At 44.4% G+C, this 18,596-nt stretch overlaps 1 protein-coding gene across 1 annotated transcript in view; it reads left to right on the top strand.

Annotated features, from left to right (window-relative positions):
- The first annotated feature begins 655 nt into the window (after positions 1–655).
- The window catches only part of LOC114645519 (uncharacterized), a 60,112-nt gene continuing 42,171 nt past the window's right edge, over positions 656–18,596 (top strand). Inside the window, exons 1-2 of the mRNA XM_051922584.1 lie at positions 656–757; positions 5,136–6,801. Coding sequence (XP_051778544.1) covers positions 5,141–6,801 — 1,661 coding nt within the window. The 5' untranslated portion in view covers positions 656–757; positions 5,136–5,140. The remainder of the gene's footprint in view (positions 758–5,135; positions 6,802–18,596) is intronic.

Here is an 18,596-nt window from a genome sequence, read left to right as displayed (position 1 = left end):
AGACGTCCACACCAGGTTGCTCTTCAAATCAACTTCTGTTCAGTCTGAAAAATCAGGTGCTTCCTGTGAAAGGCAAGTTATACATTAAATATTAATTACGGTAAATAAGAAAGCAGAAACTTAAAGGTAAAGGTATAATCAGTGATTGAAGTGCACTCTGAAAAGGCGCTATACAGAGTAAAGATGATGGGGCCCTGGCCAGGGATTGTTCCTGCCTTGTGCCCTATTGCTTGATGGGATGGGCTCCAGCTTCCCCAGGACCCTGCTCAGGACAAATCGGATTATGAAGATTGATGAATGGATGTTCATCCACTCGTTGTCTAGCCCGCTTTTCGAGTTTAAAGCCGTACTCACTACAAAGCAGAGTCCATTCCAAGACGAGGCGCCGTACATCCTGCTTTAGACTTCGGATCGCCAAGCAGGCTGGTGGATTTCTCCCATGCAGTGTGAGGCAATTTGGGAATTTTCTTGTCAGCTTTCGCTCTCGTTATTGTGTTACTCAGTATCCTCACCCACGCCCCTTCTCATAATGACTCGAACGAACTCACCTCAGTAAGGCGCTATATAACCCGACTCTTCACGCGATGAGCCCATTGCTGCCGAAGAGCCGCTCCCCCCTGCGCTGAGTCACGTGCGCCCTTATTAAACGCTCGGCTCACTCAGCCGCCGCACAGCCCAGCAGCTCCTCCGCCTCTGCTCGTCCCGTCCTGGACATCTGAAGTGCAGGACCCTCGCCGGACTGCGCCGATCTACACCTGTAAGCTTAACGGAATCCGGGGTCAGTTTGCTTTGCTCTGTCCTGTGAGCGTGCGAAGTTAATGGTGGGGGTAAAAGCGTCCCTTTATATGTAAAATCAAAGAAATCCAAGCTGTCCACCTCTTGTTGTGGTCCGTTACTTCGAAAATCAAAGAGCGCCGCGGTGTTTCTTGAGCTTCCCGGTTGGGCGGCCTGTTTATGACTTCCCCGGGTTGAAACTTGCAAACCTCAGGGGTGTAGGTTCATATTTGGACCGGGCGGTGGTGATGAAGGCGTAAACATTTTCTTCTTCAAGATTCGCATCCTTCAAGGCACTGGATCGTTAGGTGTGAGCAGCGCGGGTGTAAAATGACCAACCGAACAGAAAGTGCGAGCCGCTAAGCCGGACAGACGCGACTTGAAGCCTCTGAACTTGGAGAGGAAAAAATCAACGCGCGTACTGGGGGCGCAGTGTGGAGCTGGGCTCATGGACTGAGGGGTAAACCCACCATCGTTTGGGTTGTAACAGGCATGGCGAGAGCTGGGGGTTAACAGTCGACAACGAACGAGAGGCAGCGATGAAAATGGCAAGTAAGGGAGGAGGGCGTTTCGACCCGATGGGTGCAGGGCAAGTCCACCGACGACCGGCTCGGGGCGTTTAACGAACGGGCGAGTACACATCTACAGTATGGCAGGTCGTGCTATGGCGTTCTCAAAAACACTTTATCTAATTTAGGATCGTGGGGTCCGGAGTCTAACTTGGCAACGGCTGGCACACCGTTGAAAACAGTCAGGAGATCGCAGGACCCCCTCACCCTCCTACTGGGACCAATATGCCGGCATTGTTTACTGATGTGCACCCCGCAATCCCCAATGCCATGAAGATCTGAGGAGAGCTGAAATTAAAAGACCCTGGGAAGACGGGGTGACAAAAAGAAATGAGGACGTGAGACGAACTGGAAATGAAGCCCAAAAGTTTCAAAATGTTTACAAATGCGTGGAATCCGTTAGCATATGGAGGATGTGGTTCAGCTCTGAGGCACAGGAACGGAGGTAACCAAATTGAAAATTTCATCCGCCCTACGAGACCACAAGCACTCGACGGGTGGGTGCCCGAGCAGCTCACGGTTGACTTTTTAGGTCGTCGCTATGAGGAGGAGGAAGAAGAAGAAGAAGGAGGAGGAGGTGTGTGCGGCTGTCCTTTGTCCTCGTAATTGTGGACAGCCCAGCGCTGCCTGCCGTGTCGGATGCGCCCGTTGTGCCCAGTGATATTGGCACATAACATCAGGCAAAGAGGCAGCATGGTGGCGCAGTTATTCACACTTTCGCTTCACAGCTCCAGAGTGCGAGGTTCTAACCCCAGCCCAGTCGAAATGGCTAGACTTTGCATTCTTCCAGTGTTTTTGTGGAGTTGGCTCCTACGTGCAAAAGTCGTGCAGGTTAGTAACACTGAGCTGAGTGTGGGTATGGAACATCGCTTGTAAAGTATGTCCGACTTCTTACAATTTTGTTGTAAAATGTAAGTAATGAGAATTTTCACTTTTTGCCACTTTTTATGGTGGTGAATGTAGTGATGATTGGCGACTTTAAACTGAGACAAATATGAGTGAGTTCGTGTGCACTGCAACGACGTGGCGCCCCGTCAGGAGTTGGTTTCTGACTGATAGGGTTTGGACAGGCGCCACTCCACTTCGACCCTCAGCTGGATTGAGCCCTTTCGTTAAGGGATCGGTCAGTCACGGGAGGTCTAGCATTTTGGGTTGTCTGTTGATGTCAGAACTTTAAACAAGAAAGCCCCGCCGATCAGCCTTCCCGTTTACTGGTCTCCTAATGACAGCCCAGTTAGCAGTTTTTCGCCTAAATTATTCAAATACCGCTAGCCTTGAAGTCTTGTCATACTCTGAAAGGCCACGCCCCCAAAGCGCTCGCCACGTGCTGCTTAGTTCAGACCACGCCCTCCAGTTCTTTGATCAGGTGCGAACCTGAAGTATTTATTTCGCTGGTCCCCTCCCGACTGCTGTCCAGTCCCTCTATCTGGTGTTCTTCGGGCATTTCTAGTCTTCCTATTCCTAGGTGACTTTGCAATTCCTCGACCTAGCTTGTCTGCTTATGCTTTAAATTGTCTGTCTTTCATGAGGCTCCTACTGGCTTTTACCTTTTTAAACATTTGATTTGTCCAGTCACCGCGTGTTCCGAATTACAATGGAAGATGTGAAGAACTGTTCCTTAAGAATAAGTCGACCTGTTTGCTGGACATTAATGCCACCTGGCATTACCTACAGTGCCCATGGAGGACTGTGCCCACAATTCAGTAGACTGCTAAGGTCACACACTAAAGTGGCACAGGGGATACACTTATGCCCACTTACACTCGTCATTTCCTATTCAGTGCCAGCTTCTCATGAGCTGAAGTGGTGGAGATGGGCAGGGTCTTGTATCTGAACAAGTATTCAGTGACCACTCCGATAGGCACTTTCTGGCAGTTGACAGTTTTCCCGTTTTATTAAAGGAGCCTCCATTTTTCTCATTGGCACTTGGGGAAGTAAGAGTTAGCAGACTGCTGTATGGATATAGTGCTTTTTTGTGACAGGCACATTCATCTCAAAGTTTGTAAAGTTAAATAAAGATGAGGCAGAGAGGAACAGAAATGTGAAAATGGCATCACAAAAAGTGCCACTAAGACATATAGACTTGCCTTATAGGCACACCACTGGAAGTGGGTCTCGAGTTTTGTTTTTTTAGGTAAGCTTTTTGCCGTGTGGTGGGTACAGCATTTACACTTGGGTACATGGACTGACGGAGCCCTGTGCTCTCACTGATAAATAACCTCAACCACTATGTGCCCATGAGGGCCTAAGAAAGAAATACAAATGACCAGGTGGGGTATTTTATGAGAACGAGTCATCCTTGTCTAATGCCCACCTTTTAGTAATGTCATTGCTGACGTCCACATTCTTAAAAAATCAAGGTGCCAAAGTGGTTCTGCAGAGTGATGCCGTAGATAGATAGGTAGGTAGATACTTTCTTAATCCCAAGGGGAAATTCACATACTCCAGCAGCATTATACTGATACAAAAAACAATATTAAATTAAAGAGTAATAAAAATACAGGTAAAAACAGACAATAACTTTGAATAATGTTAACGTTTACCCCTCCGGGTGGAACTGAAGAGTCGCATAGTTTGGGGGAGGAACGATCTCCTCAGTCTGTCGCTGAAGCTGCTCCTCTGTCTGGAGATGACACTGTTTAGTGGATGCAGTGGATTCTCCATAATTGACAGGAGCCTGCTGAGCGCCCTTCTTTCTGCCACGGATGTCAAACTGTCCAGCTCCATGCCTACAATAGAGCGTGCTTTCCTCACCAGTTTGTCCAGGCGTGAGGCATCCTTCTTCTTAATGCTGCCTCCCCAGCACACCACCGCGTAGAAGAGGGCACTCACCACAACAGTCTGATAGAACATCTGCAGCATCTTATTGCAGATGTTGAAGGACGCCAGTCTTCTAAGGAAGTATAGTCGGCTCTGTCCTTTCTTGCACAGAGAATCAGTATTGGCAGTCCAGTCCAATTTATCATCCAGCTGCACTCCCAGATATTTATAGGTCTGCACCCTCTGCACACAGTCACTTCTGATGATCACGGGGTCTGAGCCTCCTAAAATCCACCACCAGCTCCTTGGTTTTGCTGGTGTTCAGGTGTAGGTGGTTTGAGTCACATCATTTAACAAAGTCCTTGATTAGGTTCCTATACTCCTCCTCCTGCCCACTCCTGAATTAGCCCACGATAGCAGTGTCGTCAGCGAACTTTTGCACGTGGCAGGACTCCGAGTTATATTGGAAGTCCGATGTATATAGGCTGAACAGAACCGGAGAAACTGTTTTTGGTTCTCAATAGAAACATCAGCATGAAGGTTCCAGAAAGAAAATCTTTTCATTTAGATCCATAACCGGTTCCATAAATAGATAACAGATTTTTAGAATCCCAACTGATCTGGATTTAAAAAGGCCTTCCGGTTCATGCAATAGCACAGGCTAGGTTTGGATTTTCTTGGTCTGTCAGTGTGAGGCTAGCTTGCCTACTATACGTTAAACATTTCTGTTTTGTCCTTATCTTAGGAAATGTTTCACAAAGCAATAGTTCTGCGAGGAACCACATAACCCAGTAAAATGCCATCTGCAGAAAGCTATTTTTAAAAATGCTGCCAGTGGTTTTTATTTTTTTGTGATGTCCAGTCACTTGCAGCCCACAACTGTCATACAAATGGCATAAAGATGCTTGCCTATGATATGTACTGTACTGCCCACACTTAGACATTGGTGGAGTCTGTGAAGTGGCTGACATCAGTGTGGTTGGCAGAACTCTCCTATACCATTTTGTAAACATGTCTCTTCTTCTGTTTCAGCCTCCATGGAGCTATTCATCTGGTTCTACTGGATTGCCAGTTTTCATCTGACATGCCTCATTGCATCCCTCTGTCCAGAAAAATGTCAGTGTCCTGCAGAAAACAAAGTGCTCTGCATTGGCAGGAACATAACACAGTTCCCTACAGGCATGCCAGGCACCACTCAAGCACTGGTCATAATGGACACACAGATGAAGCAAGTGGAGGACAGTGACTTTAACAGCGTTCACCACAGCCTGCTGTCCCTAGACTTGTCTAAAAATTACCAGTTGCAGATCCTTCCGGATGCCCTCCACCGACTCACAGCCCTTCAGTGGCTCATCTTGAACAACAACCAACTGAGACAAATTCCACCCAACTCTTTCCACTCTCTTAAGAGTCTTAGGAGGCTTTCCCTTGCTACCAATAAACTTGAGACCCTGGCTCCGCACCTCTTTCACAACCTCAGCCATCTGGATGAGCTTTACCTGCAGGAGAACAACCTCCGCTTCCTCCCACAGGATGCATTTCAGCCCTTGAATGCCCTGAAAAGGCTCCATATGGGGAAGAACAACCTGAGCCACATACCGGCTGATGCCTTCCAGACACTGACCAACCTCCAGATTCTGAAACTTCAAGAGAACCAGCTGGCAGACATTGCTCAGGGTAGTTTTGCAGGCCTCACGAGCCTGCAGGAGCTCCACCTGCAGAAGAACCAGCTCAGACAGCTGCCAGAGGGATTCCTACCCAGCCAGCCCAACTTGGTCAAGCTCTATTTGTCTGGCAATCAGCTAGCTGCCCTCCCTCGGGGCATCTTCCTCAATGTGCCACGTCTCACCCAGCTCAGTCTATTTGAGAACAAGCTGGCAGAGCTCTCTGTAGGCACATTTGGGCCGATGCCCTACCTCCAGGACCTGTGGCTGTATGACAACAATCTGACCCGGCTGCCAGACCAGGTGTTCAGTAACCTCACCCACTTGCGGCTACTGGTGCTGAGTAGGAACAAGCTGAGCGAGGTGTCAGCCAAGGCCTTCGAGGGCCTGCTGGAGCTCACCGAGGTCTCCCTGCACACCAACCAGCTAAGCTCTCTCCATGAAGAAGTGTTTGGCGGTCTGGTGAAGTTGCAGAACATCTCTCTCCAGAACAACAAATTACAGTTGCTGCCTGCCAAGCTCCTGAATAACATTTCCCAGCTGCACTCGGTGCTACTGCACAACAATTCCCTGCGGAGCCTTCCGCCACAGTTACTCAGTGACTTAAGCCGGGCACAGCGGGTGAACCTCTGCAATAATCTGTGGAGCTGTGACATGGCCATCATCCCACTCCGGGACTGGCTAGTTGCCAATCCTTCTAAAGTGCTTAACCTTAGCCAGGTTGTGTGCCAGTCCCCCACCTATCTTGCAGGAGTTCCAGTTGCAAATATAATTACAGACCAGCTAATTGGTAGCCCAGAAGAAAGAACTGGGCACACCTCATCCACCTCAGCGACACCCAGCAGCAGTAAGCCCATCTGGAATGAAGAGAAAAAGCAGCCCGAGGGCAGTGGCCTGAGTAAAAAGTCTCTGATCATTCTGACCTTGGTGGTGTGCAGTTTAGTTATTGCCACTGTCATCGCTGTCATTGCTTGCCGCTGGAGGAAGTGCTCCACTCTCCAGATATCTAAAGGGTCCCGCAGGAGTGCGGCCATCTGAGTGGCTGATTGCAGGCAATAACATGGCATGGAGATGCCAGGGAAGGTGTGTGGGCACCATCAAGTGTTGTTGTTAAGTGCTGGCTTTGAATTCCCTATCTGACACCTCTCAAATTCACTTTCAGCTTTCACTGTCATTCACAAAAGATGCCACTCTGTGGAGCATAGTAGACAATTCACATGCTCAGGCTGCCAAAGAAGTGCCAAAAGCTGGTGGGTAGTAGGCTGGAATGTTACATTATACTATGCTGCTGCTGGAGTATGTGATTTTCCCCTTGGGATTAATAAAGTATCTATCTATCGCGACTGTGACATCTGCTGGAAGCTTCAATTCGCTTCGCTGCTGCCACCTTGTGGACACATAGAGAAACGCCTGCCGCCAGAGATGACTTGCTTTTCAAGACCAGCTTTTCTAATAAAAGGCAAATGGGTATTTTAAGTGGAGGAACTTAAAAGACTTTATTATGAAATGTGACCATTAATAATAACAAAATGTGAGCATAAAAAATTAAATGTGTCACAAAATAGGTTTTTGTTGCTTCAGATGCAGACTTCTGAAAGGCCCAAGAATTCCGAGTTTCTTGGATTATTATTGATGTATGCCTTTTGCTTGCCCTGGGACACTTGTAGCTCATAAGTGTGGTCAGAGTTGGGACTGTGGATATGAGTGAAGGGAAATACTGCCCAAAATGACTGCATGAAGCGTCCACTTTAACTCAAGAAGCTCTGAAGTCATCATTAGGAGTTTGCACTTGAAGTGTACTGCAGTGAATGTGATGACCAAAGGCCTACGTCCACTCAACTGACAATTCACCATACTTGCCACCCTTTCAACTCTGAAAAGTGAAACTGATAGTTTTCATTTCAAGGAGTATCTCATGTTGAATGTGGTGTCACCAAAATATCATCCTTCCATTTACAAATATAATTAAGGAATAATTAAAAACATAAGGAAATAAACAAAAACATATTTCATCACACATTTAATTATTTCTGCTCAATTCTTGTGGTTATTATTTATGTAATGTGGAATTTGACATATACTTGTGTATTTATTTAATTTTGCTTAAAATATTCCTCCATAACTTTATCTTTTACTACTGAGAATGTTTGAGAAAACTTATTTATGTAATAAAAATGTAACCATGGACTGCTCTGCTTGAACTGTCCTTTACATCGGCTCACGTTCTGTCCTTCAGGCTTGTGTGTGTGATTGCTGCACAGTTTCTATATTGATCGTGCATGTTCTGCTGCACCAGGCCCTGCCACGGAGGCCACATGCCTTTTTGCTTTTTTTGGGATTGGATGTGTGGGCAACAGGCAGCAGGGTGTAAACTATGGAACTTATGGCAGGGAATACAGGCAAATGAGGTTCCTGCCTTGAACCCAATGTTCATGTGAAATGTTCTGTGTGACTTTCAGAAAATGGGTGGATGAATAAAATTAGGTGGCTGGTGGTCAGTGTCTCCCACCACTCCAACCCCTGAAATCCCCAATGCCTGTCTCAGTTCGGTCAAGTATATAATTATAATGATGATGATGATACCAGACACAGCCAATTTCAAAGTGCAATTCATTCATTTTGTTAAGAGACTCGCTTATTCCAATTCTGGGTGTCCGGTCACAAAACAGAAACCAACCCCGTCAGTGAAGTCAGTCCTCATCAGAAGTAATCCACGGTGGGAGCTGTCTGCATCCCTCCTATGGCTGAGCTATATGGAGGATAACGTATCAGTGGTAAAACTTCACTTAATGCTTTACAATTGTTTTTTTTTAACTTTATTGATTTTATTGTAATCATTCCATACAAATAGATCAATTTAAAAAAAAAAAAATAGGATTGAAAACAAATCAACCCCCATCCCTGAGAAAGAGAGCATGATGGTTTACAATTGTTGTTGTTTTAGTGAGAATGAATGCCTGTTCTGAGACTCCTTGAAGATTTTGAATGGAAAAAGTTTCAGTATAAACACTAAAGTTGAATCACTCTGTGTGACCTCAGGGGTTAAAAAAAAAAAAGATGTACTTATTTATAATGAATTGAGAAATTGTACTCCTGGTTGGATGTGGTTTATGTGACTGTTATAAGAAGTAATGTTTTCGTTTACTCCCCTTCTCACTTCCGTAATGAAAAGAAGGGGGGAAAAAAAGGGAAGTGAAATTACTTTGTAAATCTAAAGAGGATCAACACCCACGGTGATGCACTGCATTTCATCATAGACAGCCCCAAAAAAGAAATGGGGTCTTCACAATAATTCTCTGAAAGCAAAGGACATGACTGCAGTTGGGCATTCAACCATCCATCCATTTATTACCAGCTCATTTGTATCTGAGATGACCAACCTTACTGCTCCATATATTCATTTTATAAAAACATTTGTTTGAAAACTTCTACACAGCCAGGCGTTCCTGTGACTGACCTCATAGTTGAGTCAAACCTCTCATGGCATGGCATGTAGTGTGATAATAGGCTTAAATGGAGTTGCATGTCATGTGTTAAGGGACAGATAGTCTCCTAAAATGACAACCCTCACTGCTAAAAAGAAATCGACAAACACTCACTTTGTGCCATTTAGGGCTAAAGTAACACTTAATTTGCATAACAATGAAAATGTGCTGAACGCAGAGAAAGCTCACTCGACACATACGTGATTATTTTCATTGTAGGTATGGTCAGTCTAGTCTAATGACTAATTCTGTTCTAATAATAATAATTCTTTGCATATATATAGCACTTTTCTCACTACTCAAAGCACTCAGCAATTGTAGGTTAAGGGCCTTGCTTAAGGGCCCAACAGAGCAGAGTTCCTTTTGGCATTATTTCACTGGATTCGAACCGGCAACCTTCCGATTGCCAGTGCAGATCTCTAGCCTCAGAGCCACCACTCCGCCTAATAGATAGGTAGACACAGAAATGCAATGACAAGACCTGATCACTTATGTGCAGCGTGCTAAAAACAACACAACAAAGGAAGGCTTACTGGGACTCTGAATTAATGGATTGGTCTTCATATTGACACGTCAGTCAGGTGTCCAGAACTTGGGGAAATTCTTCCTTGCATTTGCTGATCAGCACACTCTTCAGCCACTCTAATGTGAGGGTGGGTAGCGTCGGTCCTGGAGGGCTGCAGTGACTGCAGGTTTTCATTCCAACCCAACTGCTTAATTAGAAACCAATGATCATCAGTATCAGACCTTATTTAATTTTACGGTTGTTAGTCTGCAAAGTAATGTTCTTATATCGAAGATTTTTTTCCTTTCCAATGAAATCATCCAAATGATCCTCTTCTTCTTCTTCTTTCAGCTGCTCCCATTTGGGGTTGCCACAGCGGATCATCTTCTTCCATATCTTTCTGTCCTCTGCATCTTGTTCTGTTACACCCATCACCTGCATGTCCTCTCTCACCACATCCATAACCTTCGCTTAGGCCTTCATCTTTTCCTCTTCCCTGGCAGCGCTATCCTTAGCATCCTTCTCCCAATATACCCAGCATCTCTCCTCTGCACATGTCCAAACCAACGCAATCTCGCCTCTCTGACTTTGTCTCCCAATCATCCAACTTGAGCTGACCCTCTAATGTACTCATTTCTAATCCTATCCATCCTTGTCACACCCAGTGCAAATCTTAGCATCTTTAACTCTGCCACCTCCAGCTGTCTCCTGCTTTCTGGTCAGTGCCACCGCCTAAAACCCATATAACATAGCTGGTCTCACTACCGTCCTGTAGACCGTCCCTTTCACTCTTGTTAATACCAGTCTGTCACAAATTACTCCTGACACTCTTCTCCACCCATTCCACCCTGCCTGCACTCTCTTTTTCACCTCTCTTCCACAATCCCCATTACAGTACTCTGTACTGTTGATCCCAAGTATTTAAACTCATCCACCTTCGCCAACTCCGCTCCCCTCATCCTCACCATTCCACTGATCTCCCTCTCATTTACACACATGTATTCTGTCTTGTTCCTACTGACCTTTATTCCTCTCCTCTCTACAGTATATCTCCACCTTTCCAGGGTCTCCTCAACCTGCTCCCTACTATCACTACAGATCACAATATCATCAGCAAACATCATAGTCCATGGGGACTCCTGTCTAATCTCGTCTGTCAACCTGTCCATCACCATTGCAAATAAGAAAGGGCTCAGAGCTGATCCATGATGTAATCCCACCTCCATGTTGAATGCATCCGTCGCTCCTACAACAAACCTCACCACTGTCACACTTCCCTCGTACATATCCTGTACAACTCTTTCGTACTTCTCTGCCACTCCCAACTTCCTCATACAATACCACAGCTCCTCTCGAGGCACCCTGTCATATGCTTTCTCCAGGTCCACAAAGATGCAATGCAGCTCCTTCTGGCCTTCTCTAAATTTCTCCATCAACATCCTCAGAGCAAACATTGCATCTGTGGTGCTCTTTCTTGGCATGAAACCATACTGCTGCTCACTAATCATCACCTCACTTCTTAACCTAGCTTCCACTACTCTTTCCCATAACTTCATGCTGTGGCTCATTAATTTTATTCCCCTGTAGTTACTACAGTCCTGCACATCCACCTTATTCTTAAATATTGGCACCAGTACACTTCTCCACTCCTCAGGCATCCTCTTACTTTCCAAGATTCCATTAAACAATCTGGTTACAAACTCCAATGCCATCTCTCCTAAATACCTCCATGCTTCCATAGGTATGTCATCTGGACCAACTGCCTTTCCATTTTTCATCCTCTTCATTGCTGTCCTTACTTCCTCCTTGCTAATCCATTGCACTTCCTGATTCACTATCTCCACATCATCCAACCTCTTCTGTCTCTCGTTATCTTCATTCATAAGCTTCTCAAAGTACTCTTTCCATCTGCTCAACACACTCTCCTCGCTTGTGAGTATGTTTCCATCTTTATCCTTTATCACCCTAACCTGCTGCACATCTTTCCCAGCTCGGTCCCTCTGTCTAGCCAATCGGTACAGGTCCTTTTCTCCCTCCTTAGTGTCCAACTTCTCATAGAACTCATCATATGTCTTTTCTTTAGCCTTCGCCACCTCTCTCTTCACCTTGCACCTTATCTCCTTGTACTCGTCTACTTTCCGCATCTCTCTGACTACCCACTTCTTCTTTGCCATCCTCTTCTTCTGTATACTCTCCTGTATTTCCTCATTCCACCACCAGGTTTCCTTTTCCTCCTTCCTCTTTCCAGATGTCACGCCAAGCACCCTTCTTGCTGTCACCCTTACTACATCTGCTGTGGTTTCCCAGCTGTCTGGTAACTCTTTACTCCCACCCAGTGCCTGTCTCACCTCTTCCCTAAACTCAACCTTGCAGTCTTCCTTTTTCAACTTTCACCATTTGATCCTTGGCTCTGCCCTCACTCTCTTCCTTCTCTTGATCTCCAACGTCATCCTACAGACCACCATCCTATGCTGTTTAACTACACTTTACCCTGCCACCATTTTGCAGTCTTCAGTCTCCTTCAGATCAACTCTTCTGCATAGGATGTAATCTACCTGTGTGCATCTTCCTCCACTCTTTTACGTAACCCTATGTTCCTCCCTCTTCTTAAAATACATATTCACCACAGCCATGCCCATCCTTTTGGCAAAGTCCACTATCCTCTGACCTTCTTCATTCCTCTGCTTGACACCATACCTACCCATCAAATCCTCGTCTCCACTGTTCCCTTCACCAACATGTCCATTGAAATCCGCTCCAATCACCACTTTCTGTCCATTGAATACATTGTTCATCACTTCATCCAACTCACTCCAAAAATCTTCTTTCTCACCCAACTTGCGGTGCATATGCACTAACAACATTCATCATCACACCTCCAATTTCCAGCTTCATAATCATTACTCTGCCTGACATTCTTTTCACCTCCAAAACACTCTTGACATACTCCTACCCCATTTCTCCTCCTATCTCCACACCATGATAGAACAATTTGAATCCACCTCCAATCCACCTGGCCTTAATCCCCTTCCATTTAGTCTCTTGCACACACAATATATCAACCTTCCTTCTCTCCATCATATCTACTAACTCTCTCCTCTTACCAGTCATACTGCCAACATTCAAAGCTCCTACCCTCAGTTCCACTCTCTTTACTTTCCTCCTCTCCTCCTGCCTCTGGACACGTCTTCCCCCTCTTCTGCTCCTTTTTCGGCCAACAGTAGCCCAATTTCCACCAGCACCCTGTTGGCAGTTGTTGTTAACCCGGGGCTCGACTGATCCGGTATGGAAATTTGTATTGTTGTCCGTGTTTTGATTTAGCAAAGATTTTGGACCAGCACGAAGAAACACACTGGTTTGTGCACCCCCTGTGGCTGGGTTTACATCCAAATGATAAGAAGCCTAAAACAGATCATTTTCAGTTTGTCACATTTTACTCTTAAGTGTTTTATTACACCAGAGTTCAGTTCAGTCCTTGGAGCTTCCAGTGGCGTCAGATTTTCATTTTCAAACCAACTACTGCTTTTAAATTAAACTCATTCCTTAACTGAGCAAACTGGCTTTTGTTATTTCTGCATCAAAAAACAAACTGGGAATAACACCTTGCTAAATTACTGACCAAATTTAGGAAATTTTTGTTAAATTGGTATCATTTTGTTTTTGAGCTTGGTTTTCAAAATTGTCATCACCTTAATTCCACTTTTTTGAACTCTTCTGCTTGTCAGACTTGAAGCCATTAGTTAACTTATGTATGTGCTATTGCGTCTGACGCTAAAGTCAATGGCATCTTTCAGCATTTAGTGTCAACTGGGAAATAAGGGGGAGTTACTCATCTTCTAACTTCCCCATAAACTTAAAAGTCCATACTATTGTACTTTTCGGAATACTAAACAGGAGAGGGCGCAAAAAAAAGACCAGCTGGTTAAACAATCTGCCTCGCAGATTGTGAAACTGGTGGAAACAAAAACCTGTAAGCAGAGAGGGGGGCAGAACTGAACTTGAGGACCTCCATAACGCAATCCCTTTTTCTGTTTTGAATTAGTGCTGGGTTCAGAAGAATCTGTTCAAAAGTCTGCAAAACGTGCACGTGCTTTCCTGCCAAATCACAACGTCGTTCGAGTGAATTCTTCCATTGGCCCCTTGTAACTGATTGCGCGCGGCCATTTTCTCGATCTCCTTGTCAACAGTGCGCCTTCCCCTAGATACTGTAAACATGAAGCTCTTCGGGGCAGGATTGTTTCCTGCCTTGTGCCCTGTGTTGGCTGGGATTGGTTCCAGCAGACCCCCGTGACCCTGTGTTCGGATTCAGCGGGTTAGAAAATGGATGGATGGATGGATGAAGCTCTTCGGCACTACAACTGAACAAAACAGTACAGTATTTGGAAATCTGATGGATAGTCCACGTAGAAAAATAAACAGAAAAAGAAAAAAACGGACCACATTGATTTGAGGTTTAAATGACACCACTGCGAAATTAACATTGTAGGCATCACTCAGTTTTTTAACCAGAATGCCCGAGTACACCAAAGGGCTTGGAAATGTGGCGCGGTTTACGTTACTCCCTATGACGGATCTCATCATCACTGAAAAGACGACATAAATAGTTAATGTTAAAGTTATTTTATTTAAAAAGTCTGTAGGATTAAAGCACGTTCTGCAGGGCTAGCGCTTCAGGGGGCGAACTCCTGCTCCGCACACGCTGGTTAAAGCATAACAGAAAGATAAACAGCACCGGTGCGTGGGGGTAAAAGTTAGGGATGAAGCAACTGTATGCTGGGAAGCGATAAACAGCCGTCCACCCCGCGATAGCCTTGACCCCCGGCTCCTTCAAGCTGCACTAGAGCACAATCTCGCTGCGACTCGAGCAGCGTGACCTCAGCAGTGCGGTAAGAGTGCGCCTTCATTGCTTTATATCTCGGATCGCGTTGCACGGCTCTCCGATTTCCTATATTCACTGCTGTCTTTCGGGTTGGAGAGTGACGGGAGGCAGGAGCTGACCCAGGCCGGTTCGACAGTCCAGCGTTGGGTGGGCTCACACGAGAGGCGAACCTGAAGTGCGTTTGGCCGGTGAGGAAACCTGAAAACGGACGTCAGCAAAACAATCGTCGGGTGGGCAGTGGGGCGGAGACTTCGGCAAGAATTAATATTCATCCCCGACGGATTTAAAACAAATTATTCGTTTCAAAATTCCAGAAAAGCGCGGATTGTTTTCGGAAAGCGTTACAAATACCGTAGTCCAAGTAGGTCTGAAGTAACAGCGGATACGCGTGCTCACGAGGTAAGGCTTAAGGCTGTGAATGGTGTGGGCACCACTGAGCAACTGTCGTTTGGCCACTTTGTAAAATAATGGTTCCCTAAAGGCGTTTTACTGGGCGGTGCAGTTCTTTGTAGCTCCATTGCTTGACAAAAAAAACATTTCAATCAGGGAAGAGTTCTTTGCATATGAAATTGGTTCTTTGGGCCTTATATTTTTGGATACAATATTAATCTTTAATGTATAGTAAGCTACCTTTAGAACGATATTAAAAGGCCAAGAAAACCTGTACCTATGTGATTACATGCAGAGAAACTCCTTTTAAAAATAAATCACAAACCCACAGATATGTCACAGATCTGTCATCACCAATTTATCCTGTTAAATGTTTGGGATCTAAATAAAGGCTCTTTCCATAACTTTCTTGTGGGTGGTTCTTTCATAAACCAAAAATTGTTGGCCTATGGCATTGCCCTGAAGAACTGCTTTGGCACCTTTATTTTAAAGAGTGTAGGTTGTATGTAATGGGAAAATGACAAGTGCCTTATAAAATAAAAACTTCTGCCCCCTGAGAAATTGTAATGAAAGGCACAGGGTCACAAGTTGTCAGCACTGTGTGCTGCAATAAATCTTTCACACATAACCTATCCCAGCATGGCTGAAGTCGGCTGCTTGTTTGCAGCTCCTTATTCGCTTTCAGCTGGCACACGTCCATATTTAATAAATGGGGTTGTGATGTTTAAAGGCACTATAAAGGGTAAATAACTTTAAAATACCCCAATGTTCAGGTTTTTAAGAAAAGTCAGATTCCTTTGTTAAGTTGTAGTTGAGCTTTGCCTGGCCCAATGTGGGTACCCTGGTCAGCTGGGCTCACAACTTTGCAAGCCCATTTGACCCAGTTACCCATGTTGGATTGGGTAAAACTCAACTACAACTTGACAAAGGCATCTGTTGCATACGTTGGGGTGGCAAATATCATTTAACCTTGCAGTATATGATGCCATTTAAAAATCACAGTCCCATTCATTGGATATGGGAGTGCGCCTGCAAATTTAACCCATGGAACCATGTTGGGCCAGGCAAGACTCGATTGTTATTTATCAAAGGCATGTGTGTTTCTGTTAACGTTGAATAAGTAACTGGTTTACAAAAGGTATGCGAATAAGTAGCTGGCTGGAAGCAAATAAGGAGCTCCAGATAAGCAGACAACAAGTAGCTGCAAATATGTAGTCTGATTGTGGATTTGATCATGACACATGTCCAGAATTCTGTTCCTGCTCTTGGCCAAGGTCTTCTTTAAGCATTTCTACTGAATATTCACTCTCATGTTCTACCAGATTCTGCCTTTGTAGCAAGCTGTTTAGTAAACGTTACTGGTTCTGCCCTGGCATGGTACCAGTAGAAGGCCAGTGAAGGCCTATGCCGACCCACTTTGCTCATTGGTCCACCCTGTTTTGTAACTCAGCTTTTCATCTTAGAAACTAACACTGGTGATTTTGGCATGTATATTTATAATTATTTTTTAATCAAAGGAGATGCTAAAATTCATGTGTACAGCATAAGCTGATTTTCATTTGTTTAAAAAAAAAAAAAGATTTTACAGTGTGCATCTGTATGTCTTCCTAACATGGCTTAACAAATAAGATTAACTATAAATTTTAGCATTCACATCCGTTCAAAACATATGATGTTAACTGCAGTCTATTTACTAGTAAGTTACTGAATTTACTAGTTCTGTAGGTGTGTCCTGTTGGAAGGAAATGCGAATAAGGCATAAACGTGAAAAATGTCTTGACAAAAAAAAAACAAAAAACATTTAAGTTTTTATTAGGTAAAAGAAATGAACAGAACTGCAAAATTTTCCAGAGTCTAATGTCACCACTGAACATTTTGGTGATTCCTGAATGGCAAGTTAAAAACCCCACTGTAAAAGATGTGTTTGTTACCAACACCACTACAGAGTGTGCTGGAACATCTACAACCACTCAGTCTGGGACTTGTCTAATATTCAAAAACTATTCCACTCGAGCACTACTGAAGATTCTATTACAACTAGTAAGGCAAACAGCTTTGCAGCTCATTGTTACTACAGGTAACAAACAATGCATGGCTGGACTGCAGGAGATTGAAAGATGCAATGTTGGCATTTTGGTGATTGAGGACAGATTCATTTGTATATGCGATGCCTGGAAAAAGACGTAATCAGGCAAGCTCAAAACACGACTCATGTACAAGTCACAGGGCAGTGCTTTGGAAATACACAAACGACAAGGAATGCCAAAAACAGCAGTTATATCATGTTAGTGGTCAAAATTCTGATGGATGGTGTTTGGCCATTTGTGCCTTGCAATAAGCTGGTGTCACGCATGCATCATCTCAAAAAGGTAGGCAGTTTACTTTCACCATTTATAAGTGGATTTAAATTAGTGTTAATAGAAATTGCTTAAACTACAAAAAAAAAAAATGATAAGCACATTTCTATTGGCATGGCTGGACTTCCTGTTGAAATTCTGTTGCGTGGGTCACCAACTGTGAGAAATAATAATTCAAAAGGCAGCTCAAAGTGAAAAGTGCCCAGCTGACTGTTCTTAATGGATGTTAAAATGAAAAGAATATTAAGTAGACTTTAATAAATAAAAAACAGGTTACTGTGGTTCCAAGGGTAGTGTTGGCATTGTTATGACTCAGTGTTTAAACCGTAATCTGATTCCCAGCTGAGGCTTCCTGCGTCATATAAAGAAACTCTCCATTTATTTACCAAGATTTCAGCCCACTGTCCTAACACATGCTGTCAGGTTGAACAAAGACTGAATACTTGACCTGTGTCCTTTTCTGCCGGGAAAGGCTCCGACACCCTACTACTCTATGCTGAATAAAGCAGGTTCATAAAATAGATAAATGGAATAAACCTGGTGCAAGCTCTAAAAGATATTTTCCCACACTTTTCAAGCCCTGGCAAACGTTATATGAAATGGGATGGCTCTCTAAACTTCTATTTAGTTTTTGTTAAACATGCCAGGCTAGTTATTCATACCAGGGGACAAACTTGGAACAAACAGACAAATCATGTTAACACTAGAATCCCTGAAGCCTATGAAAATAGTCGTTATGTCAGGCCACTTTAAATTCCCTTCACACCTCTTCATCAGTGTCTTTTGTTTTGCAATTGTGTCAATCAGCACCAACGCAGCTGAAGTCAAGACAGGTGCAAAACAGAAGTTGTCTGTTGTTACAGATCTGCGTTTGTCCAGAAACGGCTCCATAAGCTTTATGACCACAGTCTCGGAAAGTCTTTCTCCCGTGGGATGGCTGGGATCTTTTCCTAAATAAGGAGAGGCATTGCACATGTGCTTTGTCTCCCAATCTGCCTCAATCCAAAAAATGATGCCAAATTTGTCAGGTTTGGTTGAGATATATTGCAAGAAAGGACAACGGACCTTGGTTGGAAACAGTTGCTCATCGACAGTAATATGTTGCCCTGGGTTGTAACTCAAAACACAGTTTTCAACAAACCATTGCCAGATGTCTGAGATCGCAGCAAGTCTGACGTTTTTCCACACGTTCTGCATGGGTGTCTTTGTTGTC

This window comes from Erpetoichthys calabaricus, chromosome 2 (genome assembly GCF_900747795.2).
Source record: "Erpetoichthys calabaricus chromosome 2, fErpCal1.3, whole genome shotgun sequence".
Lineage (NCBI taxonomy): Eukaryota > Metazoa > Chordata > Cladistia > Polypteriformes > Polypteridae > Erpetoichthys > Erpetoichthys calabaricus.
The sequence above is the reverse complement of the archived record's forward strand: the minus strand, read 5'-3'. Positions and strand labels throughout refer to the sequence as shown.